The 20,859-nt window shown below is 45.1% G+C and overlaps 1 protein-coding gene across 2 annotated transcripts in view; it reads left to right on the forward strand.

The window, feature by feature from the left end:
• The window catches only part of C20H12orf75 (chromosome 20 C12orf75 homolog), a 42,666-nt gene extending 22,251 nt beyond the window's left edge, over positions 1-20,415 (forward strand). The window contains exons 3-7 of one of the 2 annotated variants that reach the window (XR_004943285.1): positions 15,225-15,260; positions 15,859-15,938; positions 16,297-16,334; positions 17,141-17,203; positions 19,573-20,415. Coding sequence is in view for 1 of the 2 variants with exons in the window: in XM_036169948.1 (XP_036025841.1) it covers positions 15,225-15,260; positions 15,859-15,938; positions 16,297-16,301 (121 nt within the window). In the remaining variant the exon portion in view is untranslated. The remainder of the gene's footprint in view (positions 1-15,224; positions 15,261-15,858; positions 15,939-16,296; positions 16,335-17,140; positions 17,204-19,572) is intronic. The other variant, XM_036169948.1, reaches the window with a different exon arrangement.
• The last annotated feature ends 444 nt before the right edge of the window (positions 20,416-20,859 follow it).

Below are 20,859 nucleotides of genomic sequence, written 5' to 3' on the forward strand. Positions count from 1 at the left end.
GGCTGTTTAAGTTGGGGCTGAGGGTTGTCTATGTTGGAGAGAGTAATTGATAGAAGTAAGTCCTAAGCTGGGCGGTGGCGGCGGTGGCGCACGCCTTTAATCCCAGCACTTGGGAGGCAGAGCCAGGCAGATCTTCGTGAGTTCAAGGCCAGCCTGGTCTACCGAGCGAGATCCACGAAAGGTGCAAAGCTACAGAGAGAAACCTTGTCTCGAAAAACCAAAAAAAAAAAAAAAGTAGGTCCTAGGCTTGAGGAATTAAAACATAAACCATAGATAAGTGACAGCCTGCGTGAAGGCATCTAGAGGGTTAATCTCCCTGAAATAGACCTGCTTACAGAGATAAACTCTTTTACTGGTTAGCTCCCTGTCTTTTTAAATCATGGTGCAGCAACAAATAACAAAAGATTTGTAATTCCCTTGGCTGATTCACACACTTGCAAAAATCAAGTGTGTTTTTTTTTTTTTTCTTTTATTTAGTGCGTACTTGGCACCAATAGGTTGTGTTGGGATATTTTGGTTGGCCATGGCAGAAGTCCAGCTTAAACTTGGTCACAACAAACAAAGGAATCCGCTGGCATGTGTTGGTGGAATGGCTCCAGGCTCTGGCTTCAGCCACAGCTGGATGCAGGTGGTCAGACCCAGGTAGCTGCTCTCTCCAGCTTTTCCTGGGGGATGGGGGGGGGCGATGGCCGTTGGTGCCCTGTTAGCTTAGCAACCCTGTACGAGCAGTCCCCTTTCCTTTAACTTCATCTGAGACCCCGTAGGGAGGGAGGACACTTTGCTGGTCTGAGTCAGGGGCCTAGAGAATGTGGAATTCTCAAGGGCCAGGGCCAGGCCATGTGCTTGATTTTGGGAACCAGTCATACAGCCTCATCTAACCACATGTCCAAAGCTGGGAGAATGGAGGTTTCTCAAATGAAATGTGGTGGTGTGGAAAAAAGGGGGCAGTTTTGAACCTTAGGGTCAATGTGTTCCCAATGCCTGTCACTTTTCATACTTTAAAAAGTATTTGATTAATAAAACTATTAAATTAGTATTACTAGTATTAGTGATACTAATGTTAGTAATATATTAATTATGTATAATAATGTTTCCTTATGACAACTTCATAAAGGTGTATGATATATTTTGATCATATTCACTTCCTGTTACCCTCTCTTGCTGTTGCCCAAGAATCTTGATTTTTTTTTTAAAGATTAAGCATTGTTTGTAAGACTATTATAAATGTTTCAGAGAAGATACTATTAAATAAGTTAACTCAAATTTAATATTTGCCTTTGAAAACAAAAAATCATAGCCTTCCGATTTAAATAAGATAACTCAAGTTCTTTCACTTAAAACTTAGAGAGTGAAATTTTATTATGATTCTTTTTAAACAAAGCTATTTTTTTTACCACTAAAGGTAGTGAATATAGAAAAATATCCAGAAAACACATTGACATGCAGCCTTAAAAATTAAATTATGAATACCCAATCTTGATTGTGTTTTGTGCCGTGTATGTGTGTGTGTGTGTGTGTGTGTGTGTGTGTGTGTGTCTGTCTGTCTGTCTGTCTGTCTGTCTGTCTCTGTGTCTGTGTCTGTGTCAGTGTCTGTCTGTCTGTCTTTGTGGTGCATACGTGTGACACACCCATACACATGGAAGTCAGCAAGATGTCAGGGGTCCCTTTCTGTTGCTGTCTGGAGACAGGTCTCTCTCACTGTTTTATTATGTTGGCTGGCCAGCAAGCTCTCCAGATCTGCCTGTCTCCTCCCCAGTGCTGGGCTTACAGATACACAGAGCCATGTCTAGGTTTTTACATAGGTCCTGGGGGATTTAAACTCAAGTCCTCATGCTTGCAGAAGACGTCTTAATGTCAATGTCATGGCCTCTTCATGTGCACCCATGAGTGAACACACACACACACACACACACACACACACACACACACACACATTAAAGTTGTTCTGTGTGATGGCTATTCCTGGTCGTCAACTTGAGTACACCTGAAATTAACTAAAACCTAAACATGGAGGACATAACTGTGAGAAATTTTTGCTTAATTTGAGGTAGGAAGATTCACTTCTAATTCAGATCTTTAAGACAGTAAGACATGCCTTTAATCCAGAACTCTTGAGCTGGGAAAACCCAACTCTAATCTGGGCCATGCCTTCTCCTGAAGGCTATATTCGGACAAGGAAGAAGACAGCTTTCACTCTTAACCCGCTTGCTCTTGCTCTCAGGGAAAGTCCATTCCTTCACAGCCAGCCATTGTTGGATTAGCTAGACCACAGCCTATATAAACAGGATGTCTATAGTCATCCTGTGAGTTCTGTTACACTAGGGAACCCTGACTAATACATTCATTCTGTGTTCTGCAATATCAGATATCAGCCAAGACTTAATTCATTATGGAAGATTATGAAAGCACATTCATCTCAAATGTATACAGATTTGTATTCATCTTAATACTTAAATTATATTTATATCAAATAGTTATTTTTAAATATACTTATTTATGTTCAGTGAATGTTTGGTTTGTATATTTATTTTACATACCTCTATACCAAAAGTTGTGTGAAAATTTCTGGGGAGAAAAGAGGCTGGGAGATGATACATGGCCTCAGTGTGTATTGTCCTGGTGAATGGTAGCCATAATTATTAAGGACTTAGACTGTTGAACACATTCGTCTGAGGTTCTGTCATGAATACCTCATGGCAGAAGGCACAGAACAAGGAAGGCCTTGCTGTGAGTGGAAGGCATAATTCTTGTAGGACCCAGTAGAGGAGGGAGGGAGGGAGGGAGGGAGGGAGGGAGGGAGGGAGGGAGGGAGGGAGGGAGGGAGGGAGAGAGAATCATTAGGGATGGAGAAGGATAGATGTGACCAACCAATACCTGACTGTAAGACAAAGAAGGGGAGCCCAAAGGGCTGATGCGTGGGGGACATGGGCTGAATGAAGGCAAAGCCAAGAGCATGATTCTAGGAAGATCAGAGAGAGAATTATTTTCTCCCTTCGGGTGGGATTTTTTACTCCAAAATGTGAAGTAGTTTCATGAGCCAACCCCATGGGGCAGCAATGGGATGGTGTCACTAGTGTCGTGGGAACATTTTAAAACCTATGATGGGTGTGCTGATGAACGGGTCTTGATGATCAGGTAGTACAGTTGTCTTAGTTAGCTTTCTATTGCTGTGATAAAATGCCATGACCAAAAGCAGCTTGGGGAGAACAGGGTTTTTGTGGCCACACTCTGTCACTGAGGGAAGTCAGGACAGAAACTTGAGGCAGGAGCCTGGAGGCAGGAACGGAAGCAGAGGCTGAGGGTGATTGTTGCTTACCAGTTTGCTCCTCATGGCCTGCTCAGCCTGCTTTCTTATATTTGCTAGGACCACATGCTCTGAGGGTGGGGTAGGGACAGGTGTTAGGAGAGCACCTCCCACGGTGAGCTGGGGACTCCCACATCAATCATGGGTGAAGAAAATGCCCCCACAGGCCAATCTGGTGGGGACATTTTCTTAATTGAGGTTCCCTCTTCTCAAGTGACTCTAGCTTGGGTCAAGTTGACAAAACACTAGGCAATACAATGTCACACTGTTCTCTATAAATGTGTAAATGTATTTGTCATTTTAAAAAGTAATTTAAAACTCCTGTGATTCGTGTAATAGTTAAGAAAAAAAAAGGGAAAAACAGAGGTGCTTAAATCATGAGACAAAGGTTGGATGGTTTTCATGGGTTTCGACACCAGTAGAGTCAGTGATGGAAAGACAGGTTTTGGGGAGAGCCAGAATTGTGGTGGTGTTGTGTTCCCCACAATATTGTCACCCAAATAAATTTATCTGGGGTCAGAGAGCAGACAGCCACTAGAACAAAGCCAAAAATGGTGGCTAGAAAATGGGTCAGAGTAAGCCATAGCAGAAGTCGGGCAGTGGTGGTGCGCACCTTTAGTCCCAGCACTTGGGAGGCAGAGCCAGGCGGATCTCTGAGAGTTCAAGGCCACTTTAGAAACAGCTAAGCATGGTGACCCACGCCTTTAAACCCAGGGAGTGATAGCAAAAAGCAGAAAGGTACATAAGGCCTGAGGACCAGGAACTAAGTTAGTTAAGCATTTAGCTGGTTAAACATTCAGACTTTCGAGTAGCAGTTCAGCTGAGAGCCATTGGGATGAGGACACAGAAGCTTCCAGTCTGAGGAAACAGGATCAGCTGAGGAACTGGCGAGGTGAGGAAACTGTGGCTTGTTCTGCTTCTCTGATGTTCCAGCATTCACCCCAATAACTGGCCTCAGGTTTGATTTTATTAATAAGTACCTTTAAGATTACAACTAAACAGAATCTTTAGTGCTTTTGGAGTTTTTATAGCAGGAGCAAGACTCCAAAGAGGAGATGTTCAGAGTGTTGGTGGAACTGGCCCTTTCTGAAGCTCAGTGGGCAGCTTAGGAGCACTTGGCTTGGTCTTGTGTTTAGAGATCCTAGGCTATTTGAAAACAGCTGTGTCCTTGAGGGTTTGAGCAGAACTGGTCCTGCAGGGGGAAAGGTGAGGTTTCTGAAGGTCAGGAGACAGCATTTTCTTGCCTTGCTTAGAGTAGTTGGTACCTCTGCCACCCACCTGAGATGACCCCTAATGTGGTAGGTCTTCCTCATGGAGAGAGCAGTTCGTACATCAGTGGAAGGCTGGGGATGCAGTTTAGCTCTTGAATCTCTCTCCTCTGTGCAGAGGTTGGAAGGCCTGGCTTTGACCTCAGCTCACCAGGAGAAAAAAGTGCAGCCAATCTTGGCTGAGGAGCTCGTCCAGGGTAAGAGTGAGAGCTGGAAGAGCTGACAGAAGTTTGAAGTTTTAATGAACTAGCGTGAATGCAGTCTGCGGCAGCAGAGTAATACAGTTGGAAATCACCTATAACCATTGGTGGATTTGATCTGAACCACAGTGTTGGTTACATTTCTCATGGCTGATGTTGGCTGAGCATTATTAGTCCTTCCTGAAAGGGAGGGCGTGGTAGCAGGAGCATGGGGCAGACAGAGCCTGTTCATATCACCAGGAAGCCGGATGTGAGGCAGGAACAAGAGGAAGCTGTGCCTTCAAAGGTCCACTCCTCTGTCAGCTAGCCCTACCTCTTAAAGTTTCCATAGCCTCCAGAAATTGTACCTTCAGGCAGGGTGGGGCACAGGTGTTTAAAACATAAACCTATTGGGGGTCAATCTCAGATTCAAACCTGAGGAGCAGGGGACACTGTTAATGGAAAATTCTAAAGAAAGTGAAATGATTAGGTTTACACGTGGAGAATTACAGTATAATTATAGCAAATACAATTTGGAAGCAAATATATTGTTAATTAATAAGCCTGTTCCAGCTGGCTGTGATGTTCATGCCTGCCACCTCAATGCTCCAGAAGCAGAAACAGAGGGTTTGAGGCTAGCCTGGGCTACCATGTGAGACTTTGTCTCAAAAACCAAAACCAAAACCAAAGCAAAATAACCTCCTCTGCAACAAAACTAAAAACTCTTTCAAAAGATTATCATGGAAAATAAAAAATCAGAAAGCCAGAATGGAGTGCTGCCTCTGGCAGCGTCTGCATTAAATTTGTACTCTTTACAAATTGAGGTGGGTTTTTAGCCTCCACAGGGGATGGGGAGGCTCAGGCAATGGCTTGTTTTTCTGCTTCTCAGAGCAGCTCTGTAAGCAGAGCTTTATATTTAGAACGTTTTTCTTGATGAATAGGTAAAAAAAAATATATATTATGTTTTTGCCTCGTAAATGTTTGTTCTGGGAAGTGAGAACCTCCTGGTTTCCAGGCAAACTGGAGAGGAGGAATTAGAAATCATTCATTGGAATCACTGCTGTGTTAGTGATTTGCCATTTGTTTGGGAACATGACATGGTTTCGTGATTTTACTATTGAAGGCTTTGGTCTTTTAACTGTAGTTCATTCAACTGCAAAGCCGAGAAAATACAATGATGGGGATATTTTGACTACCATATATTACTGGTGAAGAAAAATGACGTGTACACATTAAAAAATGTATGTCTGTATATTGGTGGTTCTGGAGATTGAACCGAGGGTTCTGTGTATCCTAGGCAAGTTGAGTTTATAGCTTAACCCCTCTTTTTATTTTCAAATTTGAGACAGCGTCTCACTAACTAGCGCAGGCTGGACTTGAACTTGTAACCCTCTAACCTCCGCCCCTCTTTTGAGTATTTTGGAAAACATGCTTGGGTCACTGGGCCTGCTTGTAGTTTATATTTGATGGATTAATGCTGAATAAGGTTTATTTTGGTGAATATGCTAGTTGCTGATAGAATGAAAATCATAGTATAAAATGATTGAAAGGTTTTTTTTTGTGTCCTCTACAGATGGCTGTTTTTCAATGGTTGTATACAAAATACATATTGAAAAGCTGGGTGGAGGAAAGCCCACCTTTTGCTGAGCAACCACTGTCTGTGCCCAGTTGGAGGTGGTCTACCTTCTAGAAGCCAGCTTACCAGAAAATAGAGCTTATTTATGGCCAAGGAGACATTCAGTATCTGCTTCACTTAGGAACAACCTACAAGATGAGGATGGAGCCAGAGGGGTGTGAAATTATCTGCAGCCCCTGGATCAATGTATGATTGACTTTGAGACGGAGAAGACAAGCGCCATGCTGGCTTTGGCAAGCTCACAGGAAGTAGCTGCAAGCAGGATCAGCAGGTGCCATCTATAATCTTAGACGAGATGGTCACCCTGGTACTCTGCAGAGTGAATCATGTGCCCACAATCCCAAGATGTTAAAAGCAGGAGGGATTTGAGTTACAGTGGTCTGCTCCACTTTCAGTAATACCTGTTTTTTGCAAACAATCTCACTGACGTTGAGACTGGAGTTCTGAGTCAGAGTTCTGGGAGTTTGTGATCTTAATCTTGGAGATTATTATACTCAGTGGGTGACTTGAACCCCGACATCTTTCTCCTTGGAAATGTATTCTTTGGTAAAGGAAGCTAAGTTGTTGCCCACAAAGAGAGACCTCATTTCAATGAAATGCTCAATGTATTTCATAAACTTGGTTCCCAAAGGCTAGTGGTTGATTCTTTGAAATGTTTCTGTGGTTTAGAACATTTTAGGATTGCCTCATAAACTGATTAGGAATATTTCACTCATTTTTTCAGGTATTAAACCACATTCTACATAGTTTTCAAAGGGTGGGGATGATAAAAATGAACCACAATTCTGATGCAAGAAAAAGTGTCATGCTCCATCTGGGGAAGAAGTGTGTCACCCACATTATTTTCTAGCTTAGTTGTTTATGTGTTACTAGAGAATAGAGTAATACCTCGTTAAGATTGATGTCATGTCCTTTGGTGCTTTTGCTCTTGGAGAACTAAGTCTTCTCCATAAGATGGGTTCTGGGTGCAGCTGTAGATGTTTACACCAAAGGCAGTTAGCTCATGGTTCCCGGCCCTGGGCTCTTCCCTGTCTCTTGCTGTCTGGCCTCTCCTTTTATTGACTGAGACGTGCATGACTGATAATGGCTGACTTGACTTTGTGTCTTTGGCCACCCAACAGGTGATAAACTCCATTCAGATCCACCTCTAAGCCTTCGCAGTTTCTGAAATATGGCTGGTGAGATGGCTCAGCTAATCAAGGCACTGGGCACTATGGCTGAGGCCCTGGGTTTGATTCCTGGGACCCACATAGTAGAAGCTGAGAACTGATCTCCTCTGCACACCAGGACCTGCATGGGCACATATACACACAGAGAAATAAAAATGCAACAACAGTTTTTACAAGTACTGGCATGGGCAGTCACTGAGATCACTGCATAGACAAGGTCGTCCTGTCCAACTCTGTTCATCTCCCCTTCTCTCTGTGCTTAGCTGTGGGAGATAGAAATCAAGGTGGGCTTGTGGTATATGGTCATAAAACTGTGTAAAGTTGGGATTGGGGTATACTCAGTGGAAACATGCGGCTTACTGTGGGTCAGCACCCCCACCCCCACCCCGTTCGATCCATAGCACACAAACCCCAAGCCAAAAGACTCAAACGACAACAGTGTTTCCCAAACAAACTCAAGGGCATCTTTAGATTCTGTGCTACCCACGTTCAGGCTCTGGACAGCATATGTGATTTCCTCTTTCAAGAGTGCTGGGCAGGCCTACATTCTTGCTTCACTCTGCCAGCCAGCAGCCTTAAGCGCCTGCCATGCAGTGCTATGGACAGTGTCTACCAGGGTCCCTCACTGGGGCGGGAGGCAGGACTCGCCTTGCTTGGCCTGCTTAGTCTCCATAACACCCGCTCCAGTGTCCTCATAGTTATTAGATTCGACAATCAGCTCTCTGACCCATGAAGTCAGGGCCATCGAGGTGGGTGGAGTTGAGACCCCCAAATGAGAGTGGAGATGTGACCACGGACAGACGGACTCACTGGGCCTGGGGTGTCCCCTGCGAGGCCCGTGTTGGAGACAAAGGCAGGGACAGCGTCGGTCTCGGTGACCCTCGGCGGTGGCTCTTCTGCATCCATCAGCCACTATGCTCCGCCTCAGCTCCGACCTGGTTTTCCAGAAGGTTCTGTGGGAACAGCCGTCAAAAAGGACTTTGATGAGAAGATGATTCAGGCTCCGGCTGCAGCATTGTGGCCTTGGTCCCCACAGACCTGGGCTTCCTCTTTAACGCCCACTGGGAAGGGTTAGGATGAGTCCCAGGAGCAGCCGGGGAGTCGGGGAGGTGGGAGCCAGGGACCTTGGTGCTTCCTGAGCTCTGAGAAACCCACAGTGATGTCCTCCTGAACCTGATTTCCGGTTTTTCTCTCTCCACCTGACAACATATTCGAACTCCAGGTTCTCTGCACTGGTTTCTGTAGAAACTCAGAGCTGTTACCAGCGAGAGCACGGACATATCTCATGATACCCCGGAGGAACCGAGTGATACTGGCTTGTTTTGTTTTAAATTCGGACACAAGATCTGTCCCAGGCTTACCCTAAACTCACTGTGTAGCCCAGGATGACGTTAAACTCCTGACCCTCCTTTTCCCGAGTGCCAGAGTTCAGGTTTGTGCTAGCACAGGAGACAGGCATTCCATCAACCAATTCCATCCTGGCCCCACCGAGGCATTTTTTTTAAAGTCCAAGGCTCCAGTCCCAGAATTAAGAGTAATTATGTGTGGAAAATGGATGAGTTGGCAATCTCATACATACAGGCGTATATGCCAGACTTCATAGCATTCTCTGAAGGTTTGGAAGAATGGACATGGTGTGGGTGTGTGTATGTGTGTGTCTGTGTAGGCCTGAAGATGACGTTGGGCATAGTCCTGGACTGTCCTTCAATTTTATTGAGGTGTGTTTTCCTCTGAACACAGGCTCCCTGCTTCCAGCTCTAGCCAGGCTGTCCTGGGAAGTTCCATGTTTCTTCCTAGCTCTTGCATTGCGGTACACACCTGCCCGACTTTGAACATGAATGCTGATGATTCAAACTCCAGCCCTCACATTCACACTGCAAGCACTTTATACACAGAGTTCCCATTCCCCATCCCGACACTGGGTGTCTTATAATTCATTATACATGGTGTTTTTAGAAAATTTGCATCTGAAACATTAATTACTCAATAAACATGACAACTGAGTCATCATTTCCTGCCAGTTGTATGTGTGAAGGTTGTTTATACTGAGAACACAGACTGTGGTTTACACAATTAAGAGAGAGATTTAAAATATGGGCTGGATCCTGCCTCATCCACCCTTCATAGAAGAGGAGGAGCTGGGAGTCACTGAAGCTTGATTGGTGGATGATACCATGGGAGGCCCCTCTGGATCTGAAGAGGAACAGTGGAGGTGTGGATGGGGGGCAAGTGGGGGGGGAGAAGAGGAGAGGTCAGGTTAACTGGGTGGAGGGGATTGAGGGGAAACTTTGGTTGGATGTAAAATAAAATAGGGGCTGGAGAGATGAAGAACACTCACATTGGACACTCACAACTTCTAATTCCAGCTCTGGTGGATGATGGCTCTGGCCTCCAAAGGTATTATCTATACTCATGTGCACATGCTCACAAACAGTCACACACACACACACACACACACACACACACACACACACAAATTAAAAGTAAATCTTTTTAAATTGTTTTCTTATATTTGGGAAAGTTAAAATTTGAGCCAGCCTTAGGCAAAAGAAGAAAGAGTTAAAACACACAAGTGGATACTGGATGTGAAAAGGCTGTGGCCGAGTCCATGAGACATCACATGTGTCCAAACCTACCAGTGACTTACAGCTTTACAAACGATGGCGTCACAGTGGCATGTGCCGTTCCGTGCCTCAGCAAACAGTTCTGATTGCCGTGGCTGTTGGTTAAAGGGGCGCTGCTGGTGGAAGAATCACGAGCCATGGTTACCTTTCTAGAGCTTTATTGGGAGAGAGGGGGAGAGGGGGAGAGAGAGACAGAAAGACAGAGACAGAGAGAGAGAGAGAGACCGAGTGGAGGAAAGAGAGAAGGGGAAGGGGGGGACACAGAGGGTCCACCCACTTTTTAGGCTGGCCCTCATCCCAGGCTGATGATGTAATTAAGGACAAAACCCTTACATCCCAGACTTTCACTTATAAAAAAAAGCAGGTAGATGGGAATAGGGGCATCATTCCTCTCAAAAACTGCTTCCAGCTGATTTTTTGGGCGTCGGTTGGCTCTTGGAGTAATGGAGAAGGGGAGTCTTCCGAGGTAGATAGGCACTGTAGGATGCTGTCTGTTGTCAGTTTGTTCTGGAGGCATGTATCCCTCTTGGCTGTGGCTGGGAACCTTGTCTGACAAGATGCTGGTGACATAGGAAAAAGCTTAGAGAAAAAAACCAATCATTATTATTTTATGTTGATAGATCTAGCCTGTCCAGATGGATTTTGAAACATGTTAAGCTTTATCAGAGACAGATTATTTTAAAGCATCTCATAGTAATAGATGTTTACATTAAAGTCTTTTTGTAGCCCCCAGACACTTTTGGGTCTGGGTGTATAAATACTTTTTAGCTGTTATAATCCCTTACTTGATGATCTTTGGACTCCAGTTCTGTGATGGTCCTGTATCATTGGCTGAACAGTAACTTAGAACAGGGAACTGGGAAGAGAAAAGCTGGTGGTGCATGAGAACTTATTTTTTGGAATTAGGGACAAGGCAAAGATCATGGCCCTGTCTGTATGCACATGAGAGACACAGGCGGTAACTTTGAAATGAGACAATGAGCTCTTATCTTAGTTGGAAATCTTTCTCATTAAGTAACTCTGAAAGTGCAATTAAATCTGGTGAGGTAAGTAAGTCTGTCCTCTGTACCTGACAATAGAAAGGAGAAGTGACCTCCCAAAACTCCCAGGACTGAGTCAGTGGCTCTGGTGTCCAGAAGGAAAGAAACGGATCACTTCCCTGCTGCGTTCTGGGTTCCCTGCCATGTCTGTAGCCAAGCCTAGGTTTGCTGGAGGTCTTAGCTTGATATGCCCACGAGTCTTGGCAGCTGGGGGCAGTCAGCTGACTGGTTGTCTTTCTAGGTGGCACTTTTAACAAGGCTGTTGATGGCCTGGCAGGGCATTCGCTAGCCCGGGGCCTTTTTTCACTTAAAACAGGGACCCAACAGCTTTCGGGAGTCAGCGAGTGCCAGCACTTGGCAATTTTGTTTTCGGGCTTTTATCTCTTCCCTGGCACACCTTAAATGCCACAGATGACTCTTTTGCCCATGGGGTCAGGAGCCTTGTTCTCCAGATGTTTAAGTTTTAGCTGGGGAGGTCTGAGGATTTTTTTTTTCCCTGATGATTGGTGGCTTAAGGACAGCTTTTGGAAGATCTGCCAGTAGGCAGACTGTAAACCGATCCTTTTGAAAGACTTGTCTGAGGCTATAAACTGATTTTTTGGCTTAGGAGCCATCCTGACTACTGTAAACTTAATTGTTTGGATCTCAGCCGCTTTCAGACCCATCTGTGCTTCTTAAGGCAGTTTGAGAATGAGTGTGTGGAGTTAAGGTGAGTTAAGGCAAGAGTCTTAGAAGCCGCCCAAGCCCATGCATTTGAGCCCTCCCACTGCCGGCCCGGAAGTCAGACAGAAAAGGTTGCACATGGCCAATGCAGAAGTGGGGAAGGAAAAGGGTTTAGAGCTTTAGCAGAAAGCTTGGGGATAAAGTAACTCTTATATGCCCATTCGCTGGCAGAAGTTCCTGTGACACTGTCATGCGGTCAGGTTTACCGGTACCTGCTCCATCTGCCAATGTAAGTGGGTGGTATTCACCCCTTTGTCCCATGGCTGTAGCCAAGAGAAAAATTAAAAATTAAAAATTAAAAAAAACAAACGTGACCAGGTGTCCCCAAGGCCAAGGACCGATACTGGGCACAGCCTGCTCATCAGCTTGTCTGCTGAGAAGCTGGGGATCTGCTGTGTGAAGCAAGGATTCCCCAGGAATCCTGAGCAGCGTCTACCCTTCGTCAAGTGCAAAAAACGTGTCGTCTTCACACAGCCCAGATGCACCCAACGGTAGTGGTCCGATTGCGAGGAATATCTCAAGCTGCAGACATGGGAGATGGCTAGAAATTTAGGCCTGCAATACAAATGGCAGACTCACTGTGAAGAATCATGCTGTAGCTGTATAGGGGTCCAGTGGAATCAGCAGGTCCTCGGTTGCTGTATGGAGTCTGAACAGCACTAAATGTTAGTTAAACACCAAATGTTGGTTAAAGCGGTGCTGCTCGTGGCTGGTGTGGCCAGCCGGAGGAGCTTGCTGGTGGAAGAATCAAGAGCCATGGTTACCTTTCTAGAGCTTTATTGGGAGATAGGGGGAGAAAGGGGGAGAGAGAGAGACACAGAGAGACAGAGATAGGGAGAGAGAGAGACCTCGAGAGAGTCTGCACGGAGGGAAGAGAGAAGGGGAAGGGGGAAGGGGGGACATAGAGGGTCCACCCACTTTTTAGGCTGGCCTTCATCCCAGGATGATGACGTAATTAAGGACAAGACTCTTACAGTGGCCACCAAGCTTCTCACCACTGTTTCCCCTTTATCTGTGCTGCAGATCATGAGTCCATTTTTGTTTGTTTTTGTTTTGTTTTTTTCAGGACAGGGTTTCTCTGTGTAGTTTTGGTGCCTGTCCTGGAACTTACTTCGTAGCCCAGGCTGGCCTTGAACTCACAGAGATCCGCCTGGCTCTGCCTCCCGAGTGCTGGGATTAAAGGCGTGAGCCACCACAGCCCTGTAGAGTCCATTTTAATTAAAGTAGTAAATACCACCTTATTAGGCCACAGCAATATGCACTACACCATTTCTAGTATGGCGTGACTCCTCGATGACAGGATTTTTGACCCTTCAGCCAGGGTGACTGAAGCTAATGATTGTGTGGTGTGTAAACGTCAGTTCGGTAAGTGACATCTCAGGATGGACTTAACACCGGATCTCAGTGTCTGTGCTCGTGGGCCCCGTTCAGCCGTGATGGTCAGCTCCACTGACAGAAGAGCAGGAGTGTGCCCGGTTGTGGTTGAAGAAGCCGACACAGGAGTGAGGCCGCCTCTAGACTCAGAAGACTCAGGGAAGGGATTTGCAGGGTTTGCTGTGTGTTCTGACGGAGGCCTCTTCAGATGACCTGAGGTTGTCATGAGTATTGTATTTCTCTAAGAAAAGTAACCCATGTGTGCTAATCAGTGCCTTGGGGATGGCTTCTGTTAAAGATGGGCAGATTTTGGTGGAATGTGTGTTCCCCTTGAATAAGGACAGAGGCCTGAGGTCAGTTTCAGGTGTTGCTTTATAGGAGGTATCCAGTTTTTTTTATTTTTTATTTTTTATTTTTTAATAAAAGTAACACTGAGAATGGGAGGTGAAATCCATCCTGAGATGTCATTTATTGAACTGAGCCCAGGATGCAAACATGCTGTGTAAACAGGGTGTGTGTGTGTGTGTGTGTGTGTGTGTGTGTGTATGCACACATCTATGTGGAGACCAGAAGTCAAGCTCTGGCATTGTTTTACAGGGGTGGGGGAGGTTCCTTTTGTCTTTTGAGCCAGAGTCTGTCCTTGGCAGTAGGCGAGCCTGGTTGGCCAGCAATCCCCAGGGGTTGGGCTGTCTTTGCCCTCTAACTGCTGGGGTTACAAGCACACACCGTCATTCATGTCTGACTTCTGGGGGGTCAAATGTGGGTCCTGCTGCTTGTACCACAAGCCTTTGAACAACGGAGCTATGTGTCCAGCACTGCCTGTACATTCCAGAGAGACCCCTACACAGTTCCTTTAGAATGCTTTCCCCCTCTTTGTAGTAGAATGTGTGTTAAATGTCTCATCTTCTGAACAAAGGGAACTGAAATTGGAATGCTGGGGATGGTCTTTCTGTACGCTGTGAATATCTGTTGTTCCCTATTGGTTAATAAATAAGCTGCTTTGGCCTATGGTAAGGCAGGTGGGAAATCCAAGGAGAGAGACAGGAAAGAGGAAGGCGGAGTCTAGAGAGAGACCAGCTGCCACCCAAGGAACAACATGCCAGCAAACCAGTAAGCCACGGAACACGTGGCAAGACATAGATGAATAGAAATGGGTTAATGTAAGATATAAGAGCTAGCTAGCAAGAGGCCTGCCATAGGCCATACAGTTTGTAAATAATATTAAGCCTTCGAGTGATGATTTTATAAGTGGCTGTGGGACCACGGGGCCGGGTGGGACCAGAGAAAACTTTTGACTACATTGGCATTTAGCCCTTTTACTACTGCAGTTGGGCCTCTCAAGTGGTACAAGGACTTCCAGATAACACCTGCTAGACCCCCTGCTTTATGGTTGAGGTCCAGGCAACTTGTCCCTGTCACTCATTTGGGGAGTGGGTGACAGCCTTCTGACACCTGCCCTCTATTTGGTCTGGCAGTTGGGCTTTTTAGAAATTTAGAATTTATCTATGTTGATATGTAAAAAATTGCCCAGTCTTAGGGGCCGGGCAGCGGTGGTACACGCCTTTAACCCCAGCACTCGGGAGGCAGAGCCAGGTGGATCTCTGTGAGTTCAAGGCCAGCCTGGTCTACAGAGTGAGTTCCAGGACAGGCACCAAAAGTACACAGAGAAGCCCTGTCTCAAACAAAAATAAAAACAAAAACAAACAAAAAGGAAGAAAGAAAGAAGGAAGGAAGGAAGGAAAATTGTGCAGGCTTTAGTATATGGTCAGGCAGAGTCCCGTGCTGGAGATGCACAGGGTGGTAATAAATGTCCATTAAGGGTGCCGTTACTGCAGCTTTGCCTGTAACTGAGAGGAGGTGTCTGGTGTAAACTGACAGGCTCATGGCGGGTGTTTCTGGCCTTTCAGGACAGAAGACTCCATAACGGACGACGACAAGAGGAGGTACGTGTGCTGTGGAAGCCGGTTTCACGTGAGTGATTTTGGTCATAGTACATGGATGTAACCCACACTAGCACAGGACAATGACACAGATTCCATCAGGTGGGATGTTAGTGGGGATGTGTGGTCAGAATCTCAGCTGGGACCCAGCCAACTTGTGCTCTGTCGTGTGAGTGTGGCTCCGTGCCGTCCTCTCTTCATGTTCCTCTATGCTTCCGCTCTGCCCTGCTCTGCATTCCTGGGCTCTCTGTGTCATATTACATGTCTTTCCCTGTGAAGAAGTGACTTTTGAATGTCCACATTGCCTAATGCCACAGGGATCTCAGAATTTGTATAAATGGTGACTGACACCTGTCACATGTTACTTGACATACCACTGTAGCTCACTTCTTTTTCTTCTCATTACAAGCAAAATATTTAAAAATGTCACTGACTTAATAGAGCCGTTGTTCCCAAAGCTTCCCTTTATCATAGAAAACCAAGAATCTTTGAAAAGACCTGAGTTACCTTCGTGATCATGTAATTGTCTGGAGTGGTTCACACTTTAGTTTTTAATGCTTCTCTAGCAGCCTTTAAATTGACCTCACTTCTTTTCTTAAAGAAACTATGGCGGCGTGTATGTTGGCCTGCCCTCCGAAGCTGCCAGCATGGTGTCTAGTCAAGCCAAGACAGTACGGAAAAGTAAGCAAGGGTTACATGGGGCTTATTTCCTCAAAAGGAAGTGTGTGTGTGTATGTGTATGGGTATGTGTGTGTGCATGTGTGTGCGTGTGTGCATGTATGTGAATGTGCATGTATGGGTGTATGTTTATGTGTGTTTATGGGTACATGTGTGTGTGTAGGTATAGGTATGTGTTTATGTATGTGTGTTTATGGGTGTGTGCTTATGTATGTGCGTGTATGTGCGTGTGTATGTATGGATATGTGTTTATATGTGTGCGTGTGTGTATGTGTGTGGCTATTGTTTATAGCTTTGTGGGAAATTATAATGAGCTTTTAAAAAGATCTAAACACTAACTGTTCTTAATTTTCTCTCAAAGATTAGAGGAAGAAAACAGGATGACTGGATACTCAAGAGGTACTGTGCATTTCCTGAATTGTCCATGTGCTTTGTCTCAATGATGAAGGAGCTGCTTATATTTCTGTGTGCATTTCACAGATGCTGCACTCCAGGGTGAACATCTCCTCCCATGACTGTTTCATCCTAAGGAGATGGATGTTAGCTCCATTTTCTTCTTATCTACCACAGTTTCACTTCACCCTTCTACAAACACAGTGTAATTTGTTTAGTAAGAGTGAGCTGCGTGCCTGCCCAAAACACCGGGGCTCACCAGAACACAAAGGGCTTAGGGCTTGAGTGACATCTGGGAGATCTGGGTCAGAGTCTCTGTCTAGGAATCAGGATCCATACACAGTGTATAGCAGCAGAGTTTGAGATGTGTCTGTGACCGTTTGGGATGGGCAGTCATCCTGGTCCACATGGGAGTAGGTATGTGGGGAGGGAGAAGGTCTGTTCACTTGGTTCCATGGCACATCCTGTGTTTGGCTCTCCACTCGGTGCTGCTCCTGCCAAACACACACAGCCTCTTTTGCAGCCGCCACAACCAGTGTTGTTTCCCAAAAGAGCCCGTTCCCTGTTGGAATCAGTCTCTTCCATGGGCTGGCTGGCTGAACAGGTTACTTTTCCTCTGTGGCCTCAGTCTTACAATCGATAGAATGGATCTTTTGCTTAGACTTCAGGGTTGTTGTTAGGAGTAAATGAAATAAGCGGCAGCTTTTGCTTCCATCCTCTCCCTCCTCTGCTTTCTCTTTCTAATCCTATCTCTCCCTTTTCCCCCGCCTCCTCCTCTTCCCCTCCCCCTCTTCATCTACCTCTCCTTCTAGAACCCAGACTCCAGCAGACCAGAAACAAGAGGTCTTTGATGCTGAAGCAACCTCTTTTCTGGGGTCAGTCCTGGAGTGGGTATTTGGGAAGGGGTGGGCTCATAGAGCAGGCTCACAGGCAGAAGTGGAGACGTTTTCCTGCAGAAGGGCTGGGACACAGCATGCTTAACAGAAGCCACAACAGCCTTGGAATCAGAGTGGCTCAGCAGAGAAGCATCACAGAGGTCAGCCTGGAGTTTCCACCACTGACTCTCAAAAATTCACCAAGGTTTATTTTCTTAAATCTAGTATGCAAATAGAGCGAATCCCCTTCCCATGTAGAGCTCTGGCTTTGCTGCTATTTTGCCCCAAGTAGAAGGATGTGTGTGATCTGCCTCCTGTGTAAGCTGAGCCAGGGGAACACCAGCCTGTCATTTCCCTTGTGAAGGGTTTCAGAAGTGTATGAACTGAGCAGAAGAGGTGTCCCGCATTCCGATCCCAGGAACCTGGTTATTGGAATTTTCCCAGGGGCTTGCCCTGAGAAAATCCTTCCCACAGTCCTGGGGAACACACTATGTCTGGCATGGGGTTATCTGAGGGAAAAGAATCTATGTACACCATGATCTTTTATCTGTTTATTTCTTTAAGACAAAATTCTGTCTATACAGCTCATCTCTGTCCTCACATTCAGCTCCTCTCTGTACCTACTGCGCCTGCCTGTCATAGACCTAACTAAGCTCCTGTGCTTTCGACCTCATCTTCGTCCTCTGTTCCTTCATCCTCCATCCTTTCTTCCTTGCTCCTTTCCCCTGGCTTTGAGAAACTCTGCCTTCTTCTTTCTTTCTTTTTTTCTTTTCTTTTCTTTTTTTTTTTTCTAGCCTGCAGCTCTGCCTGGGCCAGGAATTCTGCCCCAGTCTTTACTGCACCAGGTTATGCAAAAAGCCCCATTGTCCTGAGTTATAGCTCTTCTATGCTACTAGGCTTGAAGGCAAGGGGTGGTCTGAGCTTCATTAGCACAAGAAACAAAGCTATGCATCTACAGCCCACCTGTCTTCTAGGCCCTGCAGGGGTTTTACTTAGTGGATCATCAGCAGGTCTGAGAAGCTTATTCTGTTTGCCATATGGCCTAGTAGTCTATGGGTGCACAAGAATTTCATAACAGAAGACAGCTGATATATATTAAAAGCGGAATAACACCAAATATTCCCTGATAAATGGCTTCCCTCTCGAAGGACTCCTTGGTTTATCAAGGTATAGCTTATTATATGCAGCCGAATCTCTATACTATATTTTTGTGGCTTGCTGCACTGGTCACCTCTGCTGCACACAGACCCCAGGTGAGCTCTGCTGGGCCTCTCAGCTTTCTCACCAGGAAGTGAGACTTGATAGCTGTTTGCTATGTGAGGGTCAGAAGTTCCCACAGTAATAATTTAGCATTTGCTGCTCACAGCCCACATGGCTGTACATAGCTGGCTGAAATACCCCTTTGCTGCTCATGGATCCCTGTGTGTTCTTTGAGCCCCTTCTATTGTCTCTGCTCTTTGATGGCATCTCTAAGTAATCAGTTTGATCCTGGCTTCCTTTTTGCCTGGCCTTTGAATTACCCAAAAGGTCTTGGCCATCCCTGTTCCTGAGTAGCTGTGTGGCCATCATTCTGTTTGTCTGACACACCTACACCTGTGACTTTGCAGGCCAGTCATTGGGCAGAATCTTGATGGGAGGACTGTCCTCTGGAGGATTTTGATACAAAGGACAAGCTACACTGTTTTCAGCTAATAACAGCATCTTTCTAAATGGAATTCACACCATGAGCTCATGTGGCTATTTTTTGGACCAAATCAAGGAATGACTTCAGCATCTTAATGTCACTCACACGATGATATGGATATGTAGTTTCTCAAGCACCTTACTCTTGAGTGGAAGGCACACCCACATAGCTGTGGCTTTTTCAGAGGCACCTTCTACCCAGGAGGGAAGTGGTAGCATAGGCCCACTTTCAACTAAGCCAGCCAAAAGGAGCTTATGTGATGGCTCTCAGATGCCAGTGTAGACCAGCTCCATCAATATCCCCTAGGGAGCTCCACAGGCTCTGTGGCTGGAGCCTCTCTCTAGTTCAATGCAGGGAAGGGATAGCATTATACTAGTGATTGGCATTATGAATGTGGTGCTGATATGCACACAGCCTGGTTTGGCCATTGTTATTCTGTATTTTAATTGTATTTTTATAAGTTTCCCAGCATCCAATTTTATCTCTTTATATAAATATTACCAACATTCAGACCTATGCTGCCCAGTAATAAACCTTAAGAAGCTGTTGATTGGCTACTGAATATGCAATCTGCTTAAAAGCAAATCCAGTAGATAATTTGCAGGCTTAAGACATGTGCTTTTATCTAAGTTGTGATATTTGAGTGTGCTAAACCCCCCCCCCTTTTCTTTTTTTCCCTTCACAGCTTGCTCATGAATTTGGAAGGAATTTGGCTCCAGGGACATTGTATCTTCAAAAAATTCTGAAAGGTTGCCCCCTGCTATAACAGCTCCCCCAAATCCTAAGTGTGTTACTTAAGTCTTGGGTACTGGATGTTGTGGCTGTGGAAGATAAATGGCAAGACTTCATGCTCACTGGGGGGACTTCATGTCACCCACCAGCAAGAGAGCTGTAAAGGCTGTGGCTACCCAGCCTGGGCCACCAGGCATCATAGCGTTTCACATCCTGGCCATTTAACACAGTTCACAGAAATCATGTCTTTTCACTGATACTCTTTTGATAGTTTTTATATAGCGCAATCCTTATTGTATTTATAAAATGATCTTAGGGCCTCGTAAAGGGATGATCTGAAGTGATATATTGCCTCGTCCTTGGATGTTCTTACTTTGTTGTTTTCTAGCTGTGAAACTGGTAAATAGAGTCTCTGAACCATCTCCCTTTCTTACTAGCTGATTTAAAATTTTTATTTAAATGTAAGAGAATTTCCTCTGTTGAGATCATCATAGTATTTGGAAATGAACTAAGTTAAGTTTGCATGCTATCACACGTGTGAATTAAATTCCCACTTTCTTTAGTCTGAAGCTTACACGACTACAGATGATCTCCATCTGCCCAATTGTCCATTCTCCCTGTGTGTAATCAGCATCTCACCGTGTTAATTCCCTACTGTCTCATAGGTCTTACGGTTGATGTTTAGTGGGATTTCTGTAAAGTTCCTGATTTACTAACAACATGTATACCTACTTATGACTGCTGTGACTCGGTTTACCAGTGTACTTCAACAATTAAATATTTTTATCCCCCTTTACCTGGATTTCTTAGTTATTTTTGAGAGAACACTCTTAAATAAGTCACATGTAATATTATCATATGTAAATACAGTACATCAATATGTACAGATAACACTGGTTAAATAGATTACTATGAGAAGTGGGAGTTTTTCCCTAAGTGAAAGGCTCTGTCTTCTGTAGTTGGTTGATAAAGATAATTGTAGAGCTATCAAATTGCAAAACAAAAAAGTAAAAATTCCTAAGATCTTACAAGGCAAATATTCCTCTCAATGTCCACAAGCTCACCATGGCACTGGGTAGGGGTACATCAATGTTTCTATAATTAACAATAATAGCTCCAAGGAGCCTTAGGCAGGAGAGTCAGGGGTTCAAGGCTGGCTGGCCTTGAGTGAGTTTGAGAACTGACTACATGTGGCCTTGTCTCAAAATTTTTTTGATTAAAAAATGACTTTGGAAAATTT

Source organism: Onychomys torridus, chromosome 20, assembly GCF_903995425.1.
Source record: "Onychomys torridus chromosome 20, mOncTor1.1, whole genome shotgun sequence".
Classification (NCBI taxonomy): Eukaryota; Metazoa; Chordata; class Mammalia; order Rodentia; family Cricetidae; genus Onychomys; species Onychomys torridus.